The sequence below is a fragment of the Oscarella lobularis genome, chromosome 17 (genome assembly GCF_947507565.1).
Source record: "Oscarella lobularis chromosome 17, ooOscLobu1.1, whole genome shotgun sequence".
Taxonomy (NCBI): domain Eukaryota; kingdom Metazoa; phylum Porifera; class Homoscleromorpha; order Homosclerophorida; family Oscarellidae; genus Oscarella; species Oscarella lobularis.
This window is the reverse complement of record NC_089191.1, coordinates 975,347-994,193: the sequence shown is the minus strand read 5'-3', so window position 1 is coordinate 994,193 and position 18,847 is coordinate 975,347. Positions and strand designations below refer to the sequence as shown.

The 18,847-nt window shown below is 48.9% G+C and overlaps 3 protein-coding genes across 5 annotated transcripts; 2 read left to right on the top strand and 1 right to left on the bottom strand.

The window, feature by feature from the left end:
• Positions 1 to 21: 21 nt before the first annotated feature.
• On the top strand, positions 22 to 2,070 carry LOC136197621 (omega-hydroxy-beta-dihydromenaquinone-9 sulfotransferase Stf3-like). Of its 2 annotated transcripts, XM_065987424.1 has the most exons (4): positions 22 to 1,588; positions 1,639 to 1,784; positions 1,888 to 1,938; positions 1,990 to 2,070. In XM_065987424.1, the coding sequence occupies exon 1, from the start codon at positions 26 to 28 to the stop codon at positions 1,337 to 1,339; it is 1,314 nt and encodes a 437-aa protein (XP_065843496.1). In that variant the 5' UTR covers positions 22 to 25; the 3' UTR covers positions 1,340 to 1,588; positions 1,639 to 1,784; positions 1,888 to 1,938; positions 1,990 to 2,070. The 2 variants fall into 2 exon arrangements, with proteins under 2 accessions (XP_065843496.1, XP_065843495.1); XM_065987423.1 differs by having other exon boundaries at positions 22 to 1,784.
• Positions 2,071 to 5,033: 2,963 nt separating this feature from the next.
• Positions 5,034 to 6,401, top strand: LOC136197625 (Rieske domain-containing protein-like). 2 transcript variants are annotated; one of them, XM_065987432.1, is made up of 3 exons: positions 5,034 to 5,886; positions 5,940 to 5,974; positions 6,030 to 6,401. In XM_065987432.1, exons 1-3 carry the CDS (start codon positions 5,676 to 5,678, stop codon positions 6,306 to 6,308), a joined length of 525 nt encoding a protein of 174 aa, XP_065843504.1. In that variant the 5' UTR covers positions 5,034 to 5,675; the 3' UTR covers positions 6,309 to 6,401. The 2 variants fall into 2 exon arrangements, with proteins under 2 accessions (XP_065843504.1, XP_065843503.1); XM_065987431.1 differs by having other exon boundaries at positions 5,940 to 5,980.
• On the bottom strand, positions 6,309 to 17,812 carry LOC136197624 (talin-like). Its single transcript, XM_065987430.1, has 41 exons — positions 17,707 to 17,812; positions 17,540 to 17,621; positions 17,098 to 17,195; positions 16,948 to 17,022; positions 16,842 to 16,896; positions 16,726 to 16,787; positions 16,598 to 16,667; positions 16,484 to 16,553; positions 16,221 to 16,427; positions 15,997 to 16,165; positions 15,686 to 15,943; positions 15,342 to 15,630; positions 15,092 to 15,294; positions 14,733 to 14,999; positions 13,484 to 13,585; positions 13,200 to 13,430; positions 12,879 to 13,139; positions 12,465 to 12,827; positions 12,284 to 12,412; positions 12,144 to 12,227; positions 11,520 to 12,068; positions 11,300 to 11,439; positions 11,059 to 11,242; positions 10,577 to 11,005; positions 10,370 to 10,510; positions 10,137 to 10,318; positions 9,847 to 10,081; positions 9,477 to 9,794; positions 9,319 to 9,420; positions 9,142 to 9,261; positions 8,943 to 9,089; positions 8,719 to 8,888; positions 8,472 to 8,655; positions 8,290 to 8,415; positions 7,934 to 8,230; positions 7,777 to 7,881; positions 7,366 to 7,722; positions 7,251 to 7,310; positions 7,015 to 7,197; positions 6,571 to 6,811; positions 6,309 to 6,514 (listed from the first exon to the last, which is right to left on the bottom strand). Exons 1-40 carry the CDS (start codon positions 17,764 to 17,766, stop codon positions 6,572 to 6,574), a joined length of 7,404 nt encoding a protein of 2,467 aa, XP_065843502.1. The 5' UTR covers positions 17,767 to 17,812; the 3' UTR covers positions 6,309 to 6,514; position 6,571.
• Between the last annotated feature and the right edge of the window lie 1,035 nt (positions 17,813 to 18,847).

Sequence of the window (18,847 nt, the reverse complement as noted above, 5' to 3'; positions counted from 1 at the left end):
AATTATCACGTGACTTCGAGAAAGAATGGGCGTCGCAGTGTTCGTCTCTTCTCTTCTTTTGAGTCTCTTCCGCATTCTCCTCAACGCAATCGATCCATATCTGAGCCGGATTAACGTTCACCTAGTGGCAAAGCCTCCGTCGTCGGTAGAAGAGCTCCTCGCGACGATTCGAGCCGAATCGGGCTTTCTGCCGTCTCTCGCGCAGAATTCCCAGTGGCGAGAGCGTCTCCAGCTCGCACTCGACTCCGTACGCACAGCAGACGACCTCACCCCATTCGGACGCTGGATTCTCTACGGAACTCTCCGCATGGAAATCAATTCACTCCAATGCTCCGAAACGATCGCGCAAAAATTCCCCGAAGTCGTCATCGCGCCTCGACCGGATCGAACGAATCGACCCGTCTTCATATTCGGCCTATGGCGCTCGGGAACGACGCTGCTCCATTATCTCCTCTCCCTTTATCCCGACGCCTTTAGTCCGTCCGTATCTCAAGTCGTTTTCGGCGGCGCGTCGCCTAGCGACGTCAGAGACGCGTCATCGCTCGACGATTTACGTCACAAAATCAAAATGGCGTCGAAACGTCACTCCATCGAAACGGAAGCGTTTCTCCGAGCCGTCCTCTCGTTATCATACAGCGTTCACCCGATTGATGTCGACCGTCCCGAAGAATGCATCGAGGTGCTGAACAGGTATCTGTTCTACGAGACGTTGCCGCTCGTTCTCTGCGACGATTTCATGGACGTTGTTTCTCAATATGAGGAACTGTCGGATCGAGCCTATTGTCTCTACAAGAGAGACTTGCACGTCATCCAGTCGATATTTTGTCCCAACGATCGGCGTCGGTCTCATTTCGTTCTCAAAGCTCCGCATCACACTCCGTTTTCTGACGTCATTCTGCGTCATTTTCCCGATGCTTGTTTCGTGCGTATGCATCGGAATCCGGCCGACGTCGTCGCGTCGTTTACATCGCTTCTTTGCCGTAACAACGCTTCGTTTTCGCGAGTCGATTCGTTGAAATTGGGACGAAGTATGCAGAGGACGGTATTCCGTATGACGAACGAGCTTGTTCGTCAAACGCCGCGGATGCCCGAGTCTACTATCGACGTTAGATTTGATGACTTCATACGAGATCCCATTTCTGTGTGTAGAAAGATTGCCGTCGAAGTCGGCATGGAGCACACGAAAGCAGTGGACGACAAACTGACGGCGTTTCTGATCGAGGACAAGGCGAAGCGCGCCAGAGCAGGCAAGCACGTGTACGCTATAGAGGATTTTGGTTTAGACTCGGCGGAAATTCGAAGGGACTCTAAGGAGTATTGTGACATGTTTTCTGTTTAGTTCATAGTTGCCAATAATCACGTGACCAATTAGTCGAACAATGGCCGGTGTCGCAGTTCTCGTCTCTTCCCTTCTTCTAAGCCTCTTTCCCGCAACGCGATCGATCCTTACCTTAGCCGAATAAACATGCAACTAGTCAAAAAGCCTCCGTCGTCGGTCGAAAACCTCCTCGCTACCGTTCGCGCCAAGTCGGGCTCTCTAGCTCAGAATTCTCAGTGGCGAGGGCGTCTCCAGCTCGCACTCAACTGCGTAGGCACAGCAGAGGATCTCGCTTCGTTCGGACGCTTCATACTCTGCAGATATCTTCGTATATTGAATTGGAAATCAACGCACTTCAATGCTTTGAGACGATCGCGCGTACGACGTCCTATTTTTGCTGTCGAATTTCTTTCGCGTTTTCAATGAAAAGGGCCTAAAGACAACGCTAATAACGCCGCAATCCGGAGTACGCCATGTCCTTTCATTTATTTATTTATTTATTTATTTATTAATACATACTAAAAACTGCGCAATTTCTAAAACTGATAAAGTCATTGCTGTTATTTCAGATATTGGCTGGGCACGGCTGGAACGTCTATTTGCCTCTCCCTAGCTTCAAGGTACTGTACTTCGTTGTTGTTTCCTTGTCCGTCAATTGTTTTGTCATGTAGATGTTTGTCTCCAATGCAGCCATCTCTGTGTTCCCTCCGTGCAGTCATCCCTCGGTCGCCAAGAGGTTAAATAGGCGTCACCTCTGCAGAGGCTCTAGAGCTGCCTCCCCGCGTAAGGCAGAGCACTGGCGGGTAAATCAGTGACGCCCCTTGGAATTGCACCTGTGAGTGGACTGACATCCCAGCTGCCACTCGCAGTCCAAGGCTCGGAGCCAGGAGGTTAAACGGGCTCACCCTCCGCGGGGGAGTATGGAGTGACCCCACGAGTCCGTTGACTCACAGCAGGTGCCCACCCGGCCTTGCCCGTCTGGGTGAGGGGGTGGATGGAGGAGAGGGGAAACTATGTTCAAATTTTATTTATAATATCCCGGATGTAGATAAACAAATAAACGTAGCTTTCCCTCTCCTCCATCCACCCCCTCGCCCAAACAGGGAAGGCCAGGTGGGCACCTGCTGTGAGTCTAACGACTCGTGGGGTCACTCCATACTCCCCCGCGGAGGGTGAGCCCGTTTAACCTCTTGGCTCCGAGCCTTGGACTGTGAAAGTGGCAGCTGGGATGTCAGTCCACTCACAGGTGCAATTCCAAGGGGCGTCACTGATTTACCCGCCAGTGCTCAGCCTTACGCGGGGAGGCAACTCTATAGCCTCTGCAGAGGTATGGCCTATTTATCGCTCTTGGCCACAGAGGGATGACTGCATCTGCCTCGTCCGATTGCGGGAACAACTACACGGCAGAACAATTGACAGGCGGGGAAACAAAGAAAGTACCTTAAAAATAAAGAGGAGAGAAACTGACCTTCAAGCTGGTGTTCACGAAGTGTCAAGCAGTCAACATCTGAAACACAAATAGAAGCTATCTTTGTTTGTATGGAGAGAACGCTTAAGCATGTACTTGCAGAGCACGTACAGAAATAAGACGTTTAAGTTCTCACACCCAGTTTACTGCTAGTACGAGATCGCCGCTCTAATGGCTTTTCTAAACACGCGTAGTCCCTCGAAACCTACGGAGATCGATGCTGGAGTGACTAGCTTCGAGAAATATCGAAGTGTCGTACAAAAGCATTGATTCTCTGCGAGCCACGCGTTCGAAGTTCACGAACGTAGTTCTATATTAGGATCTTAGCATATTTCACTTGGCACCGGCACGCAACGCGCCGGTGCCCAGTGAAATATGCTAAGATGGGTGTGGTGGGCGCGGGCGGGGCGGGAAGGATGACGGTTAGTTTTTTTCGCGATTTTCTCGGCCAAAACTAAAGATTGGTCGATGCCATGAATCAAAAAAGTTTTATAACCCAATAATCTACTAGACTAGGAAGAGAAACGGCCGAATCGCGTCGAAAGCACAAAAATAGCGCGATTGCGGTTTTCTCGTCTAAAACGAACGATCCGTCGAATCCACGCGATCGAAACGCTTTAGAATTGCATTTTCATTTCAACTAGGAGAACAAACGACTGAATCGCGTGAAAGAGACCAAAATATCGCCATTCTTGGTCTCCCACGCACAAAAATGTCGTTCTCACACCTAGTTCACCGCTAGTACGAAATCACCGTTCTAATGGCTTTTCTAGGCACGCTTAGTCCCTCGAAACCTACGAAGATCAATGTTGGAACGACTAGTTTGATACATCTCGAAATTTCGAACAAAAGCATCGATTTTCTATGAACTGCGCGTTCGAAGTTCACGAACGTACAGTAGTTCTATATTAGTTAGGATCTTAGCATATTTCACTTGGCGCTGCGCCGGTGCCCAGTGAAATATGCTAAGATGGGTGTGGTGGGCGGCGGCGGCGGCGGGGAGGATGGCGGTTAGTTTTTTTCGCGATTTTCTCGGCCAAAACTAAAGATTGGTCGATCCCATGAATCAAAAAAGTTCTATAACCCAACAATCTACTAGACTAGGAAGAGAAACGGCCGAATCGCGTCGAAAGCACCAAAATAGCGCGATTTTCCGATCGCATTGCGGTTTTCTCGCGTAAAACGAACGATCCGTTATATCGACGCGATCGAAACGCTTTAGAATTGCAATTTCACTTCAACTAGTGGAAGAAACGACTGAATCGCGTGAAAAAGGACCAAAATATCGCCATTCTTGGTTTCCCACGCACAAAAATGTCGTTCTTCGCACACCTAGTTCGCCGCTAGTACGAAATCGCCGCTCTAATGGCTTTTCTAGGCACGATTAGTCCCTCGGCACCCACGAAGATCGATTTTGGAACGACTAGTTTCGATACATCTCGAGATTTCGAACAAAAGCATCGATTTTCTATGAACTGCGTTCGAAGTTTACGAACGTAGTTCTATATTAGTTAGGATCTTAGCATATTTCACTGGGCACCGGCGCGCTGCGCCGGTGCCAAGTGAAATGTGCTAAGATGGGTGTGGTGGGCGGGGGCGGCGGCGGGGAGGATGGCGGTTAGTTTTTTTTCGCAATTTTCTCGGCCAAAACTAAAGATTGGTCGATCCCATGAATCAAAAAAGTTCTATAACCCAACAATCTACTAGACTAGGAAGAGAAACGGCCGAATCGCGTCGAAAGCACCAAAATAGCGCGATTTTCCGATCGCATTGCGGTTTTCTCGCGTAAAACGAACGATCCGTCGAATCGACGCGATCGAAACGTTTTAGAATTGCAATTTCACTTCAACTAGTGGAAGAAACGACTGAATCGCGTGAAAAAGGACCAAAATATCGCCATTATTGGTTTCCCACGCACAAAAATGTCGTTCTTCGCACACCTAGTTCGCCGCTAGTACGAAATCGCCGCTCTAATGGCTTTTCTAGGCACGCTTAGTCCCTCGGCACCCACGAAGATCGATGTTGGAACGACTAGCTTCGATAAATCTCGAAATTTTGAACAAAAGCATCGATTTTCTGCGAACTGCGCGTTCGAAGTTCACCAACGTAGTTCTATATTAGTTAGCATATTTCAGTTGGCACCGGCGCGCAGCGCGCCGGTGCCAACTGAAATATGCTAAGATGGGTGAGGTGGGCGGGGGAGGAGGCGGGGAGGATGGTGGCTGTTTTTTCGCGATTTTCTCGGCCAAAACTAAAGATTGGTCCATCCCATGAATCGAAAAAGTTCTATCACCCAACAATCTACTAGACTAGGAAGAGAAACGGCCGAATCGCGTCGAAAGCACCAAAAATAGCGCGATTTTCCGATCGCATCGCGGTTTTCTCGCCTAAAACGAACGATCCGTCGAATCGACGCGATCGAAACGCTTTAGAATTGCATTTTCACTTCAAATAGTTGAAGAAACGACTGAATCGCGTCAAAAGGACCAAAATATCGCGATTCTTGGTCTCCCACGCACAAAATGTCGTTCTTCAGACAGACTTTTAATTAAAATGTTTATGAAATTATCCTCGTATCAAGTTTTGACCATTTCGCCGAATACAATGCTTCCATAACCGCGACTTTATATAAGGAGCCTCTACTTCCACGATTTAGGAGTACTCACTCACCCGTTAGTGTAAGATAATTTGATATTTTTACCTTCAGAGCACTGTACGAAGTCGAGATCTCGCCGATACGACTTCGCTTGTCGCTGATTTAAAACTTCCCAGACGCTTAGAACCCGTTTCAATTGAAAGTGACTCTGTAGACAGAAAACGCGGTCCTTAGGAGGCCCCAGAGCGCCCCAGGACTTACTTAGTCCGGGCACGGAATGTCCCGGAGAAAAAATGTCCGATGAGTACCATTTCGCCTGCCGTATCGCCGATATGAAGCCGATGTCGTGCAGAAACCGGTTTCATAGCTTTCCTGCTAGATCCTCCGAAGTCGCACGAGCCGAGAAACGCTACAGCTCGGCAAGGGCGAGCGCCAACGGACGAGATCTCGTCGTCGTGATGATAAACGACGCAGAATTTTACGCCATGGACGAACGCTGCTATCGTAAGGCGCAAAAATTCACCCAAAAAAACGACTCGTTGACCGCTGACACACAGACGCCGGAGGTCCTCTCGATCAAGGAGACATCGAGGTGGAAGTAATCACGTGCGGCACGTGACGTTGGATATAATCCATAATTATTATAGGATTTCGAAGGCCGACTGTGCATCGTCTGTCCGTGGCATCGGCATCGAATAACACTAGATACCGGCGAGAGTCTGTATCACGCTCTCGCTGATCCACGCGATCCTCGACGTTCGTCGCACTTGCTCAAGTCGAAGGGCGTGAAACAGCGAACGCATCGAGTGAAGCGAATAGGCGACGATTTGTTCGTGAAACTGAAACTCGACGGAGATGACGTCGATTCCGATTACTATTACTCGGATTCCTACGAGAAGATAATGAAATCAGTCGAAAAGAACTAATTAAATAATTAAATAATTAGGATAATATACTGTAAGCGTCTGTTACTTTGAATTGAGAATAAATTTTCCGTGCAATAATAAATGACAAAGAGAAACGATAGCAAAGGCGTTGGGTGTCTATCAGCAGTTAGCTGTGTTAGCAAAGTCACAGAAAAAGAAGTGAATACAAATAGCTACTACCTATGAGAGACTCTTGTGTTAAGTCTCTGAAGAAAAGAGTGATCATGACTTCGCTCCTCCTAAGCCAATGCGAACTACTTACCTTAGTCTGTTTCCCCTTTCTGGTAGTTATGGCGACGAATTCTCTTCAGCTTCATCATGGCCTCTTCGAGTTCGCGTTGCTTCACTAGGATGTTCTCCTTCGCCACGATCTCCTCTCGTATGCGACCGATTTTGCCCTCGCCACCGGCGAGGACAAACTCTTCCTCCTTCTCCTGCTCGTCCGATTGAGCGGCCGCTTTGACGAAATTTTCCGATGCTTTTTTCACCGCAAAACCAGCAGCCTAGAGGTGAGAAACTGAATACCCTTATCTTTAATTCTTAGGGCCTAAATATTAAATTGAGGACCTAATCTTTAATTCTTAGGGCCTAAATATTAAATTGAGGGACGATTCGTATGATAAGGACACGAAATAATCATTAACTAGGCTGACAGCTTGCTCTCTCTATATATACAGTATATACTGTATATGAGGTACCGGCCTACCTGTAAACGGCGTGAATTTTCACTGTCCGCGTCGGCTTTGACTCGACAGGCGAACAGAAGCTGAGCAGTTGACGAGGATACTGCGTTCGCCGACGCGACGAGTTTTTCCTTATTGCCGACTCCTTGCACAGCCGCATTCGCCGCCTCGCAGAGAGACTGCGTTGCGGAGGCAACCAGACGAGCCTAGACGAAAAAAAATTGTAAAGAAGAAAAAGTAGGATAAAAGGTGCGCATACCGCTGATACGAGACCTTCCGCCCATTGGCTGTCATCAGAACCGGGAACACCGGGAAGAAGCTAAAAGATTTAGCCTTAAGCTAGGCAAAGGCTATGTATAGTGTGCATTGCTTACTCGTCCTTGTGCAACTAACTCGCGCTGCGCCGCTGTCGCCGACTTGATGAGAGCGCCGGTGGCCGCAGCAATAGCACGCGCCGCCTCGAGAATTTGCTCGTCTAAATTCAACGTCTCGTCGGCGACGTGCTTCGTTTCGCGCGGCTTGAGCAGCGTCAGTTTCTTCGCGGCGGCTTCGATGGCCGCAGCGGCGTTGAGCAATTCGTTTTCGGCTATGACGTTCGGGTCGTGCGGATCGACCCAGTCGGCGCCCTTCAGAACTTGAGCCGATTGAACGACTTCGCTGACGTGAAAGGCGACTTCCTTAGAAACGGCCGTCAGCTTCTGTTTTCTTTCCTGGGAAGGCTTCAAAAGAATCTGAGACGAAGAATCTTTTAATTCAAAAAAAAAGAGGAATCAGTTCTTTCTTACGGAGTGAACGAGTTGGAGGAGAGAGCGAAACGACGCGGCGCAGTCTTTCGCAGCTGCGATTGAACGAGTTCCGCTTTCCACAACCTCGGCTTTGGAAGCAGCCGCCTATAAAGCAACAACAATTTCAGAAAACACTGACTGCACTTTTTTGTCTTACCTTCGTTGTACGAAGCATATCAATAATAGCCTTTCGGCTAAGATTCGCCGCCGCCGTGGCGTCGTCCTGTCGACCCGAATTCCCTGCAGCCACTGCCTTCGCCGTGGCTATAGTGACGCCCTTGCTGACGCGTATGACGTCTTCTGGGGCGGCGTCGCGAGTCGGCGATTCGCTTTCCGATGCGAGCTGAGCTGCTATGGCGTCGATTGCCGACTCGAGAGCGCGGACGCCGCGAGCTGCTTTGTTATCGACTGCCTTGAACGTTTCGAGGAGAGACGACACGTTGGCCGTCACGCTCTACGTGCGGAAAGGAAAAAAATCTCAACAATAACATTTACGTATTTTAATAAATTTACCTTGGCACATGAACGAAGCTGCTCCATGGTGGGATCTTGAACGCCCTTACCAAAGGCGTTCTTTGTCGCCATGATGAGAGAACTAAGCGACGAAGCAACATCGCGAACGGCATTTAACAAGAGAACCTATATAATAGAGCCAGAATTAATAAATAAATAAATAATCAATGTTGTTTATACACCTGAGTTTCTTGATCATCAGAAGGGAGTGCAGCGGCGCCAAGTTTGACGTGATCGGCCAATACTTTAATGGTGTTCGCCGACGCTTCAGCGGCGGATGCCAATTGTTTCTGCGACCCGGTGACGCCTCTTGCCAAGTTTCTCGTATCCTCCAGTAGACATTTAGCAGTGCGAACTATGTCCTCCCTATTATGCATGTACATGTATTATTCTCGATGGTGTGGCTTTTATATTAGTTTTCCCTCTAACCTATGATCTCCGAATGTGTCTGCTTCATCTTCCTTATTCAATAGCCCAGTTGATGCGAACATGATCACAGTGTCCAGATCCGATATAATTCCTTTTACGTCATCCGCCGCGTTTATGCACGCCTGCGCTCCTTTGGCACCCGCTTGCAGAGCGGCCATCAAAGAGGCAACCTGAGAACGAAACGAAGTCACTAAGACAGACATAGTCTTGCTTCGTTCTCTTACTTGATTGGCGACTTGTCTTGCAGCGTCAGCGAGTTCTTTCCGTCCCTGATAATCGGTCGGTTTGCTTTGGACGCTTCCAGCGCACTGCAGAAGCTCGCAAAGGGCGTCGCCCAACTTCTGACAAGCCCGCTTCAATCCATCGGCAATCTAACGATAGAGATACATAAATGTACTCTTTATTAAGAGCTATCGTACATACCTCGTCGTTTTCTGCTGTAGCAAGAGCGCCTCCACAGTCGCTAGCCACTTTGCAGTAGATGGCAGTCGTGTTTTTCGATATGACGCCCAGTTCCAGTGGATTCGTTCCCGCTTTTCCAACCTATATGACGACACTGTTCAGCGAGAATAAAATGCAAGCGAAACGGTCTCTCATAACCATGTCCTGCGCTTTGAGGACGATGGCTTTGGCTAAGCTGCTCGCGCTTTCCTGATATTCCCCAAAGGATTTCGTGGCCTCTCTGCCAACCTCGGCATTTAACTAAAAGCAGAAGACAAAAACTCTCATTAATTAATTAATTAATATACCTGACCTACCGTTTTAGCCGCCCTTGAAACCGCTTCGATCATTCCCGCGGTGAAGCCTGCCTCGCTGGCGGCGATTTCCAGCGTTCCCCTTAGATCTTTCACCGCTTCTGTCATGTTTTCTTCTGCCTCCATGACGTCCGGAAAGAATTCGGTCGCCTCCGAATTTCCACCGCACTCGGTCGCCGCGTAGATGAGCTGGAGAGCCGACTCCACAAGTGTCTTCGTCTCCTCGAGAAGGGACATCTGGCGACGAGCGCTCGAGGTTTTCGATGCCGCGCCCACGGCTGCTCTCGAAAGAGGAAGGAAGTAGTTTACGAACGTTGTTACCTAGGAAACGCTTAACAACGTTATCCCCCCCGTTTGGGGATAGTTGCCATACCACGTGACCGAGGTTTTCCGGATCTCCTCTCGCCGCTATGGAAACCGGTTCAATGAGATCGCTAACTTCGTTGATGTTGCTCCTCATTTGAGTGTGGAAGCCCTGGAGAGTTGATTCGGTGCTCGGCGTCAATTTGGAGCTGACTGCCGCCAAGGACGCTTGATCCACTTCGAAAATGGCGAGATTCAATGCTTCGATGGCTTTCTCGCATTCCGCCTGGCCAGGCGACTTGTCCCTAGTAATAAAACAGGAAAATAGATTTAATATAATTGACAAACGTCTTGACTAACTTTAGAGCTGCCAGAAGCTTTTTCATTGCATCCGAAACGGCTTTGCTGTGACTGGCCAAGAGTTGCCAAGCAGACGAATCCCTTGGGTTCATAGCCAAGCTCTTTGCCGAATCGATCAAACGCGAGCTGGCTGAGAGCATAGTCGTGCCAGAAGACACAATAGGCTCTTGCGCAGAACGAGCCTTCAGAATAAAAAAATACACGATATGGATTAATTATGCAGTGATCTATACCTCCGAACTTATTTGCGCCGGAACAGAGGCAAACTCAGCAGCGGAAGCAAACTCAACCAACTCATCAATCGCTTCCAGAAGCGCATTCGTTGATCGAGCGCATTCGGCACGACGTCCCTCCGACACATCCGAAGCCAACGTCTATTATGAGAAAAGAGAACCGTACCAGACATAAGTACCAATATAGCCGCACTCTCACAAACAGACCTTGATTTTGTGTATGAGATTGGCTGAGCACGTAGCAACGTCCTTCGCCGACTGAACGAATTTCCGCTTCGCCACGGGATTATCCGTCTTGCCGGACGCCGTCTTGCACGCGCCGCACAGCTCCGACGTGCGCTTCGCAACGATCGTCGCCGCGCTCAGCAATTGGGACCGGGCACTAGAAGGATCCAAGAGCTGCTCGCACGCCTGTCGGACGACCTGTTGCACGCGCGCGAACTGGGACGAGTCGACGAGGCCGGGCACGGCGGCCGTGCTCGACGGATCGGCGATTGCGACGAGGTAGGCCGACTGGGCCGAGTCTTCCGCGAGCGCGCAGACGGCGGTCGTCGCCTTGCGTACGGCGTCGACGAAGTCGTCGTGTCGTTCCGCTTTGGCGTGTTTCACTATCTCGCCCATCGCTTCGCCCAAGATCTGTGCGAGGAAAGACGGGGGTTGCTATGGTAATAATACCAAAGCTATTTTACCTTTGAGTTTTCTCTGACGGAGTCGAGGCAGGTGAAGTAGGAGCTGTCGGTCACCGGTTCGTCGGGATTCTGCAGAATGGCGCCGGTCGTCTGGATCTTTCTCAGCGCGTTGTCGCACTCGCGTTGGACGGGCGACGCGGCGGTGCAAACCGTCACGAGAGCGTTGATTGCATCGGTGACGGCCCTGACAATGAAGGAAGTCGTTTAGAGTAGAAAAAATCGTTTCTCCCGGCGCGCGCACCTCGCTGCTGCGGCCAAGTTGTTTTTCACGTTCGGCGCGTTGGCGTCGGCCGAGAGCGCTTTGACGCCGAGAAGCAACTTGCTCGAAGACAAGGAGACCGATCTTAAGTGGACAACTATATCCTTCCTAGAAGATGGCTCCTACACAGAACAATATAATATTAATTATAATTTAATTAATAAGCGATTAATCAAATTATAATTAATTAATTAATTCTGACTTTGTATAGTCCTGCAAGTGTGAGGCCGGAGTTGATCACGTCACCGTACTTCCCAGCAAACGTCTTCGACGCCTGTGCCAACTGTAGATGCGTTCCGCGCGAGTTTGCCACCAGGTCGCTCGCGCTGACGTTTAGCGAGGCCGCTGCGACGCTCAACGACGTTTGAACGTCTTGAAAGGACGCGCCGCTCGTCGACGGATATTGTTCCGTCGTCAGGGCAACGCTGGCCATAGCGATTTCTCGAATCGCCGCGTTGACGTCGCGTTGTCCGGGAAGACAGTTGATCAATCGATTCAAGGCGTCCGATACGGCTTTGGCCGCTTGGGCGAGAGGAAATTGCCGATCGGGATTCTGCGGCGAACTGATCGCTTTCTTCGCCTCGTCGACGAGACGACGAGAGTGATGCATCACTTCGATTGCCGTGACGACGATCTGGTCTTGAGCGCTGCGCTGTTTCGTCGTGGCGGCGATGCCGCGAACGGAGCCGGAGAGAATTTTGAGAGCGTCGGCCGTATCCCGAGCTGCGATTCGCGTGTAGTTCTCGTTGCCCTTCAATTAAGAAGCCGCAGAGACGGCATCAGGCAATCGATATTTTAATTTCTATTTATTTATGTTTTGTTTTACCTGAGCGGCTGCTGTCAGCAATTGGGCCATTGCCGCGCCGACCGTCTTCGACGTTGCGCCCAACTCCAAAGCGCACGACTCTTCCTGAAAAAAGGCAAAAAAATTCAATTCAAAAAACGAGAGCTCGTCTTCGACTTCACTGTATCTCCAGGCAACGGCAACAATTTCCCCGCTGCGGCGGTCTTCTGAACGGTAACGAGATCATCTTCCAGCTGGCTCACAAAATCAATGACATTTTCTAATTCCAAAGATCCGCACGCTTCGGCTGACTACAGAACGCGCTCCAAGTAAAAAGGACGGGCGCGCTCTCGCTCTACTTACATCAGAAGCAGCCGATATCAAGTTGGCTAGACACGTAGCAACCTGTTTGGCAAAGTTGGCCAACTGCAGTGCCGCCGCTTGATCTTCGATCGTAGGCACGGCCGCCTTGGACGCGACAATCATCTTCCGACACGGTTCTATCATAGCCTGGCTGACGTTGATGAGGGCAAGCTGGGCACTCGAACTCTCCGAATCCGCCCTGCTGACTCGTACGGCCTGAACAAGTCGGCTAATTTGGTCGGCGACCGTCTTGCAGGTATCCAAAAGATGTTGCTGCGACGACGCATTGCGATTGGTCAGACCAGCTCCCTGGGCCGCCGCTATGAGCTGCGTGGAAGCTGTAGCAGCATGCTTAGCAGAAACCTTAAAATCAATAATCATATATATATATGTATATATGAAAATTTCTCATACTTCTAACTTCTTGATGAGCATCCTCTTCATCGCGTTACTAGCAGCCGCGTTCACGATCAAGCGCAGGTCTTCCGTCGCCGTTCGAAGCGTCGAACGAGCGTCGTCGCTCGACGGATCTCGCGCCAGCGTGCCGGCGGCGTCGATCATCTTCGCCGTGGCGTCGGCGAGGTCTCTCGCCGCCGCCAAGAGACGCCGCTTCGCGTCCTCGTCGGACAAGCCGGACGCTTCGTCCTTGAAAAAGGAGACCATTTGGGAAGACACCTGCGATTTGACATAACTATCATCAAGTAGGCCTGGGTATACTGTATATATTATATATACGGTGGCCACGGTTTGAGCTGATTCGAATGTTTCCTGCGCGTTTTGTCGACTGTCGATGAGTCGTCTCGTTGTCGCCAGTATTATTCCTATTTGCTCTTCGTATTTGTCGCTTTTGTGCTCGCCGCCGTTGACGATGTCTTGAATGTAGCGTAGAAGATCTTGGAGTGCGTCCGTTACTCTCGTCGCCGACATGCCGAGTTTCTTTAGAGCGTCGTCATCACTGCAAGCGTTCTAGAGGAAAAAGGATACGTGTGTGTTTATATACATATACGCGAGGCAATTACTTGAGCCGAGCTGACAGATCCTTCAACGGCTCCAGCAACTTGTTTCACCCAACTAATCAGCTGCTCTTGGCAGAGGGAACTGGTCACAGTGGAGCCAATAATCTAACAAAAAAGAAAATAAAAAAAAGACGTTTTCGAAGCAGGGTTCTGCCGAGAATTTTCAAGTGTGGGAAGAGGGCCTGGAATCATAGATATAATAATATGAAAGAAAGATAGATGCTATATCTATGCTGGAAGCAATGCCCCAAGAAAAATTTTATAGAGGCGATGGGCCGACTAATTAAAAGTGTCGGGAAACTGAATTTTTACTCGTTAAGTCTGGCGGTAAAGTGTAAAGACCACTTCCTTTGCCTATGATATCTGAAGGTTTGGGTAAAGGGCTTCTATATTCGTGGATTTGGCGAAGGGTCCCCCTTTGGGGAAATAAGCTTAGCTTGACCGCTAGAAGCTCAAAAAACGCGTTTCTTGCGTATAGAACATTAAAAAAACATCAAAAAACATCGACACTTGACACAAACCCCGCGGAAGACGGTGCTATGGAGGTTTATCCGGTGACAGAGGTGCCCAGGAGCTGGGAGAGAGATGCGAGAACTAGGAAGGCGTGCAATGTTACACCCTTGTCAAGTGAGGAATGAGGCGACCACCGGGCCATAGTGCCTCAAGCCTTGGGGAGTGTTGCCAATCTCCCTTCTATCCTAGCCACGAGCTCTGCTCTGCTCCATCTGATTAGTACTCGTAAATGCTGGCTATTTATACTTATACGCGACTGGGACCCTACGACTGCAGCTATTCACAATCAAAAAGTGTTCGTATCGGCCGCAAATGCATTTCTGACAACAAAAACGAACGAAATTTTGTCGCAAATCAATTCGAAATGCGAAAAACGACAGCGGAATGTGTGTTACGTACGCCAGACACGCCCTGTCACGCTACATTGAGCAACGCATGACGTCAATCGTCTCGCGTTGCTACGAAATGCCCTAATACGTGAAATAGAAGCGATGAATCGGTCGCAAAATGCATTGTGAGTCTATTCTAAAGACATTCAGTCGCTATTTGGATGCCAAAAGCGAACGCATACGCAGTTACGACAATTCGCTTTGTCAGCAAAATCAAGGCGCTACGTCCGCTTCTATAACGGGCAAGTCAAACGTGCGCTATACACTTCAATCCGACGAAAACGCTACGTAGCTACACTATTCGACCCGTTTCTCGTTAAATTACCTTACTGCTAATCTCTTTTTCCTACCTGAGTGCAAGCGACCAGCTCAGAGGTCGCCGTTGCCGTTTCCTCCGTCGTTGTTACGACTTCGGCCTGGAGTGACGCGTCCGAGCACTTTTCCGCGACGCTCTTTGCATTCTGCACAAGCTCTGACGTAGCCAATGCAACCGCTTTCGCCTTGACGAGAAGAGCGTCATAGACGTCCTGAGAAACGTCGGAGTCTCCCATTAGGAGAACTAGACGCATGCTAGACAATCCAAGCACGGCAGCAGCGTCCAAAAGAGCGTCACGATTCTAAAAAAAAAAGACCACCAACAATACAGTATTAAAAAAGACCACCAACACTTCTATTAATATATTATTAAATATAATCATTAGCTTCCTGCCTGAGGCTCTGACTCAGCTGACGCGAGGAGTCTTCTCAATGCGTCGACAAGATTACGAGCTGCTCCAAGAAGCTCATCCCCATTCTGGCTGTCTTTCTCTAGAGCGGCTATCATCTTGACACCTTTGGCTACTTCGGTCAGATTCGACGACAGAGTCGTCACCGTGGCGCCAACGGCCGTATAGTCGATATCATTAGGACCAACTAAGAAAAAGATACATAAAACTAATTATATATAAATAAACGAATACCTTCAATGAGTGCGACCATTCGAGCGGCCGACGCCGTTATAGCAGCCAATTGGGACGCCACGTTGTGCCGCGACACGTCCAAGGCGGTCTGCTTCCACGTCAACGACTGCGGATCGTCGCCCAGAGGCGACAAGTGCGTCGCCGTTTCGCAGTCGTTTACGGTCGCTTTGGCCGTTTGAAGGCTATTTGCAATGGAAATTTGCAGAGCTTTTTTCCCCGGAAGAATCCAGTATTCAGTCGCTGTCGACCGATCTTCGAACTCGGGCACCTGTCTGTCCGTAGCACGTTTCTATTATATAAAAGAACATAAGTACTATATAGTCTACGTAATCGCTAACGCTAACCTTCTTCAAAATGATATCGATATATCCAGAAATGAGGCGCGATATCTGTTCGCCTTCCGTCGTCTGCATCGTGTAATAGGACTGCGAATAGTCGCCGAAATCCAAAGTGAAGCTGTTCGGCGACGCGGCCCAACGACGAACGGTGTTCAGGGGCCACGTCTTTAGCACCTCTTTCGTTCGTTCGTCGACGCGCATCACGCTCTCGCGCGTGATTCCCAAGAGGCGAGGAACGAGTTTGTTCTTACCCTTCATCTTTTCCTACATAAAAAAATATAGACATTTATATATTATCCGATTAGATTCGTTCGTACCTTGACGAGAAAGAAAGTGACGCCGTATGTTTTGAGCGAGCGGACGACTTGGATGTAGCGAAATTTCGCGTTCAATTGAGAGAGTCCCGTGAACTTGGCGTGTTCGGCGAACACGCGTCTCTCCGCTCCTTTCACTTTGACGTATTCTTTAGGCAAATAGCTTCCAAGTCTATTGTACATAAAACGTAAGTCAGTCATAGAAGGTCCTATATGGAAAGTCTGACTCTTCGGTCAGATATCCTGGTTTGTGTTTCGATGGATCGTGTTTGCCGAACACTATTTGGCATTGGAGTGCCGCCAGATTGACGGCCTCGTCGAAGGCGCAAGGATGAGTGCCGTCGACTATTGCGTCTCTCGCCTGAGCGTAGAGCTGATTGAGTTGGACGGGGTCGTTGCGATCGACGTTCTGATCGGAAAAGAAAAACTTCTTCCTATGAAAAAGTAATTCAAACATGGTGACGTCAAAATTTTGTGTGGTGAGGTGTACCTCAAGAGTAGAACTTGGGATTCGGATATTCCTTGCAATCTCAACGTTTCGTCGTGAGCAAGCCAATTGACTATACATAAATAAATATAAATGAATAAATATAGGACTTGGTACCGTCATCCTGTGTGTGAAGTTTCTTCTTCAAGGCTTCCATTCTCTTCTGATCTCTCACCTGCGAAGGAGCCTAAAAATATAGTACTAATTAATTGATTAAATAATTCAAAGGCTATGGGAGACATCACCTTCTTGAGAGCGGTTTCTTCTTCCTCGCATACCAAAGAAAATTCTTCAAAATTCGTAATTCCTTTAGAATTAATTAAATTAAAATCAAAAATTTCAAAATTCAATTTCTTTGCACCAATTCGCTCGCACACGATCTTTACGAGCTGATCGACAACGAACGTATCATCAACCTGAATTTTTAAATCAATTAAACATTATCTCATTTTTGAAATTTCAAATACTAGAAAGGTTTTGAGCGACTCGTCCATCATTCGCACGCGAGCCTGGCGCATTCTGCTTTTGTATTCAAGCAGATCCTAAAACACGATGTCTCGAAGGGGGGAGGGGCCCAGGAGGCTCCTTTCTACGACGTCTCATTTCCGCGATCTTACACCCGTTTTGAGAAAGTAGTAGTCGAGCGTTCGTTCGCTTTCGAGCCATACGCCTCTTTTCGGGTCTTCGTCGGGCAGAAAGAGTCCGTAGCTTTGTTCTACAGCAGACGAGCGACGAGTGAGCGTGAAAAACACCCACTAGCTATTTATAGAAAGGTGGCTCGACGGTTGGAAGCGCAGCGTTACGTTGCGCTGCCTGCACGAGTTCCAATCGAACGAGCGTACATTGGAACAACCAAAATTACCAAATAAGGAGCGAAGGCGCGCGCGCGTTCGTGCAGAAGCCAATAGAGTGTAGATCGACCAGCGAATCAGCGCTAGAGTTTAGACCAAGCGCGCGAAATTCATGGTAGGAGGGAAGTAAAAGCCTACTATAGTACGTGGGCTGCCGCACATGTACAGGCACACAATATAGTCTACGGTCTACTTCCGGTCTTCTTACCTGCTCCCGCCTCGGGCCCTTTGCCACTGATCTTCTCGCGAATGATATTGCGTGCATTGTAGACGGTCGTGCTTGGTTCGAACTGTGAGAACGGGGTCGTGAAAGGGCGATCATGAGGCGTTGCGGACTCCCTTATTAGTGTCTGGTGAGAGACCTTTGGTGCTCACCTGAATAGTTTTTACGCTGTTCTGTTCGACAACGTTGATTCGGAGCACAAGAGAGGTCATTTCGGCAACAATTCCGGTTCACCCGTCGATCGAGATATTACGCAATCTGCCACTAGTCCCCGTACGTCGTGCACGTTTCCGCTTTCTCCCGAAACTATCTTATAAACATTTCTTTTCTACCTTACGTTAAAGCAATTCCGTTTTCAGTTTTAGCATCAGGCAATGCACCATGTAGCTGCTCAGAATAGATTTGTAGATCAAAGCAGAAAGCTGCCAAAAAACGCCTCATTCAGTTTTCATGTTCGAAGTGTTTTCTACAAATCCCTCAACGCAGAGAAGCTCTTCTTTTCCTTGATAGAATCTTCCCCGAACCGTTCCTCGTTTCTACTCCTGTCATGCAGTATAAGTAAACTACCAAAGAGATCACTCAAACTTACGAGCAAAGTAAAGAAGTCTTGAACAGAGTCTGTTGCCCAAGATACAGACACTGAATAGGGCTCTGCCAAAACACAGCTGTTTGTACCGCTACTCATGAATTAATTAAGAGTGCTGTACTGTTAGCTTCTAAGGGACAGCCTCCTTGGTAGATGCAATCAACAGGCTCACCGGTATGCCCGCAACAGACGTGGCCATGGTACTGCACCGAATATCGTGATCCGAAAACAAAAGAAAGGTCAGCTTCAGCGCTGTAGTCTATGTCGCTCAGACTTTGACCTGCCCAATTGCCGTTACCGGGTTAGCGGGTGTCGTAGCGTGCGGCTACGTGAAATTTACGCAATCCCATCGTGAATTCTGCTTTGAGAACTTTTTCATTTGAGCTAATTGGCCACGTTCCTTTAAATATAATGTAATCGAACTTGTCGCTCCCATCAGCTATACAGTACGTAGTGCGTAGTGTGGCACTATCAAATTCAGTAGTGAAGGAATTATCTCACCGCACAATTTGAAGCACAAGTCCTTGTAGCATGGCAGGGACACGTTTCCGCGAAAAGCGTCCGCGCAAAGAGGCAGTACGGCTAGCTTTATTATAAAACAGTAGGCAACGAGCTGATGTATAGCTTCCATCGAAAACGTCACGAAGACACTGACTGGTGGGATCGAAACAGGAGGTCAGAAAGAAAGGGAATTCACCACTTGCGGT

Coding starts and splice junctions, on each gene's coding strand:
- LOC136197621 (XM_065987424.1), top strand. CDS start 26: ATGGGCGTCGCAGTGTTCGTCTCTTCTCTTCTTTTGAGTCTCTTCCGC.
- LOC136197625 (XM_065987431.1), top strand. CDS start 5,676: ATGTCCGATGAGTACCATTTCGCCTGCCGTATCGCCGATATGAAGCCG. Junction 5,887..5,939: donor CATGGACGAACGCTGCTATC/GTAAGGCGCAAA, acceptor GCTGACACACAG/ACGCCGGAGGTCCTCTCGAT. Junction 5,981..6,029: donor AAGGAGACATCGAGGTGGAA/GTAATCACGTGC, acceptor TAATTATTATAG/GATTTCGAAGGCCGACTGTG.
- LOC136197624 (XM_065987430.1), bottom strand. CDS start 17,766: ATGACCTCTCTTGTGCTCCGAATCAACGTTGTCGAACAGAACAGCGTA. Junction 16,428..16,483: donor TCCCAAGTTCTACTCTTGAG/GTACACCTCACC, acceptor ACTTTTTCATAG/GAAGAAGTTTTTCTTTTCCG. Junction 6,812..7,014: donor AAAATTCACGCCGTTTACAG/GTAGGCCGGTAC, acceptor TCTCACCTCTAG/GCTGCTGGTTTTGCGGTGAA.